The 8,341-nt window shown below is 36.0% G+C and overlaps 1 protein-coding gene across 1 annotated transcript in view; it reads right to left on the bottom strand.

The window, feature by feature from the left end:
• Positions 1-675: 675 nt before the first annotated feature.
• LOC115623595 (5-hydroxytryptamine receptor 2A) overlaps positions 676-8,341 on the bottom strand; it is a 41,135-nt gene continuing 33,469 nt past the window's right edge. The window contains exons 7-9 of the mRNA XM_030517997.1: positions 2,774-3,196; positions 2,368-2,664; positions 676-1,221 (exon numbers count right to left, since the gene is read on the bottom strand). Of these exons, the coding sequence (XP_030373857.1) occupies positions 1,035-1,221; positions 2,368-2,664; positions 2,774-3,196 (907 nt within the window). The 3' untranslated portion in view covers positions 676-1,034. The remainder of the gene's footprint in view (positions 1,222-2,367; positions 2,665-2,773; positions 3,197-8,341) is intronic.

Here is an 8,341-nt window from a genome sequence, read left to right as displayed (position 1 = left end):
AAAAAGCAACAACAGGTGGTAGGCGATGTGGGCTCATCATATTTTTCACTATTATTTGGCATCATATCTTGAAACCCATATTAGGTTGTCATAAACGTTCCAGAACAAGCTTTTTTACTTTAAATATATAATAAAAGGCATTTGGAGTAGAAACACATTGTGGTTTTATAACAACGAGAAGCTCTCTTGTTTAGTAATTTATTCATTATTTTGTTTTTATTACAACATATACATATTTCTCTTTGTTTTATTTGGCGCAAGCCAAAAAAGTTTGCTTAGCTTATGGTATTCCTACACTCAAAAAAAGGAATAGGCGTCGAGAGTCGCAGCATGTGGAAAATCGTATTAAATGTTTCTTTTTCTTTAAACATTTAAAATTACACGCTGCCTAAACATAAATTATGTATGCATTTATGTATATAGTATATATGTATGTATATATATATTAATATAATTTTATAATTTCACATATGCCTAATTGAAATGACTAACAAACACAGCTAGATGTGATTGGAATTTTGGACATAAGTTATGCATATTCACTATATAATAAGTATGTATGTAAATGTATTCTACTATATACTTTTATATATTTAGGTTGGGGTACTACATACACATACAACTAAGCATTAAAAAAGAGCTCTTGAATTGTGGATTTGCAACAATTGAACGAAATGCGTTTGGCTTAAATATACATTCACTTATTTGTAGGTACAGTTACGTTACATAAAGCTACACAAATGTTGGCATGAAATGAAAGGTACAGTCACGCCAAAATACTTTAAAATCAATCACACAGTTTGACACACACTCTCAATGATATGAATGAGTTTAGTTTTTGCTTGTTTTAGGTACAGTTGCTACACAGCTACAAAAGTTCGAGGAGTTGCATTTGCATTTTACGATTAGTTATGAATCACCCTGTAGTTGACATTTGATTACACGCTAATAAGTACAAACACACAAATTACGTTTAAGTTGTCGTCATTTTCGTTCGGTTTTGATTAGTTTCCCGCCATGGGCTATAAATTCTTTTAGCATTCGTCATCGGTGATTGTATAACTGCCACGAAACTCACTTAGCGGCGTCGCATTCGCCGTGGATGGCGTCATGAGTGGGGCGCCCTGAAAGGAAATGGCCAGCGGCAGTGCCGAGGGGGCGCACAGACTCAGCGCGCTGCGTTCTTCCGTCACGGACCGATAGCGCAATGGGCGACCGGAACTGCAAATTGACAAATTCAAAGTGATGAAGTTACTTATTACTCCGTTTTTGGTTTTTATAGTCAATTGAGTTGTTTAACAAAACTTTTCAGTTAGTTTAAGTTTAGTTTAAGTTACTTCACATACTCATTACAAACTAGGGATGTAAATCGAAGGGAAAACATCGATGTTGATGTACATCGATGTCTCTTTATAAAAAATCGGAGCATGGTCGATGCATCGCAAAAAAACATCGATGTTTTAAAAATAACTTTCCATAGAAAAAAAGCTATTATTAGGGCGCAAATCAACATAGATGCTTGAAATAAAAAATGTTTATATATCAAGAAAGACTGTCATAGCATTTTACTTAATGTTGTTAATTAAAATAGTACTCGTAATATTGACTTTTGATGAACTTGTATGGCTTACAGTTTTTAAAACAACGACGCGTTGCAGCTACACCTTTTAGACATATTAAGTGTGACATTATATACGAAAAACCGAAGATCAAATACTTAACAATCTAAAATGTATATTATAAAATACACATTTTAACGAAAACATCAAATAATTTATAATATAAATATACCTTCTTCGGTAAACCACACAAAGAAATGTGACCGCCCAACAAAACATGAATAATGTTCGATGTTTGGACAAACATCGATGGATCGACGATGCATCGTTAGCAAAAACACATCGGAAAACATCGATGCGTCGTCGATGCTTGACACATCGATGTTTTTGTACATCCCTATTACAAACCACTATTTGATCGATAATATTTGATATTTTTTACAAAATTGCTACACGTAGCTCTTGACTTATCGAATATTCGTTATGTTCTCGATCGATTAACAATAGAGAGACGATTCAGATAACACTTCAAAAGCTATATACATTTTTAGAGAACAGCATATTTTTTATGTTAATTCAAACAATAGAAAAAGGAGGTAAGTAAGGAATAAAAAGATGGAACATAAATTAAAACCCACATAGAACTGTTATATTTGCCTTTAAGTTTCGATAAGTGTTTTCCGTAGACTAAAACTACCATAGATGGACACTCAACACTTTAATTCTATTTGGGTGTGCAACAAATTGAACAAATTGAACCCCTTTTTTTGGGAAAATAAACTTGGATCGGCTTTTTTTTGATACTTACCGCTCGCAATTGCATTTGAGGAGACGTATGAAGGCCGCACGAAAGGTACGATTGAATATTGTGTATATAATCGGATTGATGGTGGATGAGACATAGCCGAGCCAGAGGCAGGTGTTAACCACGTGTTCGGGCACTTGGCATTCGGGACAGGCGGCGAATATGATGTTTAGTATGAAAAAGGGTGACCAGCACAGCACAAAGGTGAAGAAGACGAGTCCCAATACTTTTGTTGCCTTCTGTTCGGTGGCTACAGCATTTGCCGACAGACTGTTGCGTTTGCTGCGATTGTTCAGGAAGCTGTGAAATATGTATATATATATATATGTGTGTGTGTGTGAGGAGGGGAAAAAAATACAAAAATTTGACTTGGGCCCCAATTGTTGGCACAATTTCCCCTGCTACTCACCGCAAATTGAGTGTCGGTGTGGCCACGCGATTCAAAGCGAACTTGAACGGACGCAGTTTGTGGCGACGCGCCTCTCGCTCTTGTTCCTGTTCCTGCTCCTGCTCCCTGTCCCTATCCCGCTCCCTCTCCCTTTCTCTATCCCTGTCCTGCGCAGTCATCGCATGATGATTGCCTTTGCCGGAGCTGCTGCCTTGTATGGTCGCAATGCTGATGATGCTGGAACTACCGCCCATGCTGCCAGGTGTTGTACAGCTTGTTGCTGTTGTTGTTGTTGTTGTAGCTGCTCCGGCTCCACCACCACCTCCACCACCACCACCACCACGACCGCCTCCCTTGCCCCCACCATTGCCATTGCCATTTGTTGTGTAACCCAATTGCGGTTGCGAGATACTCACGCGTACTGAGGCGCGTCGGTTTGGATGGCTGCAAGCAAGAAAGTGTGATGCTGGTTTAGATTGTTGTTGTTTTTAAAATATCCCCTACCCAAAAGGTGAAAAGGGTATATCAGGCTTGTGTAAATGTATGCAACAGACAGAAGGAATCCATAAATTATATAAAGCAAATAAATATTCATACATATGTGCCCTTTTGTCTGTCTATATGAACGTCTTGTTTTCGAATAAGGCTGAGCCCACGTCCACAAAACCTGGTATATAGACCGTTCTAATTCTTATGTAGTATGAGTTTATTTTATTACAGTATGTACTCCAAATTTTCAGAGAAAAATATGTAAAAGGAGCATACGATGATGATATTATTACAGAGCAAAAATAATTAAAAGCTGCACAGAAAAATAAATATCTCTATTAAATTGTTTCGGTGGTGTTTCAAGAAGCCTAGTAAAGGGTATTTCACTGTCGGCCTATCTCGTCTTCAATATTTTGCCTTTCTTTTTGCGGTTGCCTGTGGTGCGAATTTCCTTGAGCGCTACTCACAGCTATTTGATATTAGATTTAAGCTTTTTGATTGTGCCACTCACTACCCTCAACAGTTGATAAAATTGACTTTTAACCTGCGATGGCTGCCGCCTCCAAAGGACCTCCTCCACCTAAATGTAATGAGAAGTGTTTGCATATGTAAAAGCTAAAGCTGAACCTAAATCTGATATAGACAGGCGGCCGCGGGTAGCAGCTGTTTGGCAAACTGTTGTTGTTCTTGTTTTTATTTTGATTAGCAAAGTGGCGCCGGAATTGGCCAGAAGGACGAGGGCGCCTGTTAGTTAGTTGTAAACTGATTTGCTTGCCTCTGGCTTTCTGGCTCACGGCACACCAGTTTGAAAGGTGCGGGAGTTACGTGTAACAGGCAGTTAAGTAGCTGCCAGAATGCCACAAATAAGGAAGCAAATTGTGAATATTTTAGTGGGATTTTAGTGAAGCATTATAGCAGATAGTTTGCAATAGCACTTGTATTACCAATAATTGGCACAACAATTTCCAGGTCATAAGGGGAGAAAGTGAAAGTGACGCATAGAATTAGAAGGAGTGGTTATCAATTAACAATTAAATGTGGTTTGGTAAATCCGAATATGAAATAAAAAACCAGGGACCGCAAATAATGATTATTTTGTTTTTTTTTAAACTAAAAAATCATTCACTTATAGTAACTTTTGGAAAGCGAGGAATTTACTGGCATCCTTTTTCAAGGATTATGTATGTATTTTCACATTCGCATTTGTGATTTTAAAAATAAATTATTAATTAAGTAATTATTTAGTTAATTAAAAATGTTCGCCTTGACTTACTGATTAAGGATATATATATAATCCTTATGAATCACGCAAAATTTCAGCTTGAGTTTTATTTTTGATCAAAAAAATAAAAGTCAAAGAATAATCATTATTTTATGAGTTTTATTTTTTTGCTCATCAATAATGATTATCGGTTAATTTTTAAAGTAAAACTCAAAATTAATCATGAAATTGTGAGCGAATTAATAAAATGAAAAAAATTCATTATTTTGTAATTTTTTTTAATAACACATAATAATTACAGTCCCTGTAAAAAACAAAATATTATTGTAGGACTGTGCAAAGCATATTTAAGAGGTAGATTCACTGGACCTTGTCGTTCCCTATCTGAAACATTTGAAAAATATTTAGAAACGTTCTAAACAGACTTCATTCTCTTTACTCAATATTGATATAAGAAATTATGTCAAGATTATTTTTGAAATCTGTTCTATTCCTCCATAGAAGTAATTCTTTACGAAGCTGTTTATTGAATGGTATGGCAAGCAGGCCAGAAGCTGATAAGAGTATCAATATTGAAAGGTGGAGGAAGTTTGCATTTCTTCAAGTAACGAAACAATATTCTTAAATTCTCCCATCACCAAGAAAACAGAAAATTAAATTTAAAAATTGGTTTTAAAAAAATTAAGGAGCAGGTAAGAGACCTTTGTGTTCAGAAGAAGCCTAAAAAGAAAGCTAAAGAGCTTAGTGTTTATAATAAAAGATTTTTGCTTCTTATAAAGATAAAACAAGTGAGAAAAGATTTTTAAGTTGTTGTTGAAACTTTTAAAAATGAATATGCTAAGAAAAGCGTTAATATTAATTAGTTAAGCTGTTCACAAATTGATTTTTGGTGATATTTTCTTTAAGGTATATAAAGGATTTGTTTGGAAGTCGTTAATATTATATATAAGCAGTGATAAAGATTTTCTTTAACGACCAACAAAATCAGGTACAGAAAATAGAGAAATTTTTTGTGAAAATAAATTCTACTACCAAGAACTAGATCATTAAAATAAAAGTTGAAATGCTAGACTTTCAAATGAAACTTTAAGTTACAAATAAAAAAATAGAAATTATATAGTTAGTGATCATAACTGCCTTCCATTATATTTCTCTTACCAAACAAAAACTCTACTCTCCTTAAACAATAAGTTTTGTGTTGAAACATAAGTCCATGGGTAAATACAGCCTCAAGTAATTTTCGCATATTCGCCACATTTTTCACATTTTTTTAGTTGCAAGTAAGATGAGGTGCGTCCCACAACTACTTCAATGCTTCTACGTGCTTGGCTTTGCAACAAACTATATATACGGGTATAGGAGTATTCGTATTGTTTGGCCGGCGGCAGTTCTTGCTTCGGCACTTGGACACTTGCCAGTTAGAGAACTACGCGCTGAAGTACCTTTCAAATGTTACTCAAAACTTGCAATGCAATTTTCAAAATAAATAAACATGAACTTTTTCAATTTGTTCAAGGCGTCCCTACACATTTAAATAAGCGCCCAAGTGGCGTCAAATGTCCAACTAATAATTTGGGGAAGAAAGACAAGAAAGAGCGAAAAACTTTCCAAATTCTTGGCGCACACTTCACTTCACGCTTGGGGCAAAGTTTCGAAAGGCCGCCGTGTTCCGCTTGGCAGGATACAAACAAGAGAGGCTAAGTGCGCTGTCCAACCTGAGTGATGCCTGTACCTGTATCCGTGTCTGTGTGTGTGGCATTCATTAGAAATTCATTTATTTATGCGCCAACTTGCTTAACACAAATCCAAGCAAAGCGCAAGAACGTGACATTCATCGGACGGGAAAAAGTCAAAAAGAGGAATAAAGAAAAAGTTGGCAGCACTGCTTCTCTTATTTATACACTGTTCAGTGAAAGGGTATGCTCAGAAGTTTGGAATGCATGATTTTCTATTAGTTCGTCTGTCTGTATGAGCATCGCTTTCTCTTGCATTATACTAGCTAGAGACATAAAGTTTTTAATGTGTTTAGAAGTTTGGAATATTCGTTTGCCTGTTTATTTATTTGTTCGCCTGTCTCCCAGCATCTACCTCATTATCTCTTCATCCATAACATCTATGGACAGCAAATTTGGCATTTAGATTGCTCTTTTAAAAGCGCATAGCCAGTTTATTACAAATAATTAATATCCTCATCCAGGAATCACTTTCTTGCTAGAAGCGTGTGTGACGCGATAAGACCAATCGTATGTTTGTATGTCTGTATGAACATTGTTATCTTTTCAACTAAAACAGCTAAGAAATTGGTGAATACAACAAATAAATTAAAGCAAACAAAAATCATTCCTATGAAGAGAAACTTGTACAATATTGTAATCAAATTTGGCATTTAATTGTCACAATTTAAGAAGTAACATGAAAATCAATGCACTGCAAAAAAATTACATCTTTGTTTATTACAAAATCGTAACCAAATTCGGAATCGAATTTTTACGAGTAGTTGGCAACCTTGTTTTATGATTTATTTATATTTTATTTTGTGTCTGTGTGTGAATAAATTAACTGCTGAGCTATAAAGCTGCCATTGAAATGTGATCGGGCTTGTTAGGTAGTTACCTTTTGTATACATAATGGTAATCGTATTTCCCTAATTAAAAGTTTAAAACAAGTTTGTTTCATAGAGCATACAACTCTGGCCTTCTACTCGATACTAGTATTATATTTTTTGTGCGCACTGCTGAAGCTCCTAACTTTTAGACTGGCCCAAAACTTTTCACTTCCCCATCTCCCGATGTTTGATGTTATAAATTCTGTTATGCTTAAATTATGCGGCATTGTGCAGTGCCAGTCATGGCGTTGAATTAATGCTGACGGCAGTCGCACCAAAAGAGAACAGAACAGAACACAACAAAACAGAGAAAGAAGCAGCAGCCAGCAGAGGAGCTATGCCATTTGTAAATTCCTGTGGCATTTTCGGCTCCAGTGGCAAACAGTGCTTTGCATGCAACTTTGTCGCATTTGGCGGTTGAGTGGGTTTGTCTTTTTTTCTTCCTTGCTGCATTTTATGCGCTCTCTATTGTTGTGTTCTGCTCCTTTAGGGGACATTGTGCGACGAACAAACCCGCACCACATGACGTATGAGTGATTTATGTTTATGGCCACATGCCCCTACAGACGAATATTATGTATACGTCATGTTAGTGGCACCTAAATGAGCATTTAATTGCGTGCAAACATTTAATTGATTGCTCGCCTTCTTGTGCCAAGCATGGGTGTGAGGCTGTTAAAAAAAGCCAGCAAAGGAATTCTTGCTTAAGCTGTTATCTTAATTCTAAGTCAAGTCACTAAATTAAGCTTTTTATTAACACATTTGTATTCAATCGCCTTGTGTTGTATTTTCGAATAATTTAACTCGCTTTAACTTTAAGTTTGCCAACTAAACTATTATTTAAAGTTCCTTAGTGCATGACTTTATCCATTCTTTTCGGCTTGTCATGCAAAACTCGTGTCAGTTGCTCAGTTCGAATCTAAGTCCAAACTTATTACCCGAATCCCAAACGTAAAAATAAAGGTAACTTATCAAACGAAATGCCCAAAGAGAACAAAAAGCAAAAGAAACAAAACTCAATTTGTTTTGCGTGTGTGCCTGAAAAGCCTCTCCACTCAAACTCAACCTCAGTGGTTAGCACTTTCAATGAAAATTATGCAAATTTCTTTGGGAAAATAGTCGGAAAAGTTCTTTGTCGTGTTGTCATTGTCGGTGCGGTACGGCAGGCGTCTCTCTGCCATGTTAAACAAATGTAATAAATTTAAAAGCTTGTATGCTCGAGAGATAATAAACGTAAACGTCTTAAGGTCCTCCCTCTCTGATATCCCTGTGT

This window comes from Scaptodrosophila lebanonensis, unplaced genomic scaffold (assembly GCF_003285725.1).
Source record: "Scaptodrosophila lebanonensis strain 11010-0011.00,11010-0021.00 unplaced genomic scaffold, SlebRS2 tig00000053-arrow-pilon, whole genome shotgun sequence".
NCBI lineage: Eukaryota > Metazoa > Arthropoda > Insecta > Diptera > Drosophilidae > Scaptodrosophila > Scaptodrosophila lebanonensis.
The sequence above is the reverse complement of the archived record's forward strand: the minus strand, read 5'-3'. Positions and strand labels throughout refer to the sequence as shown.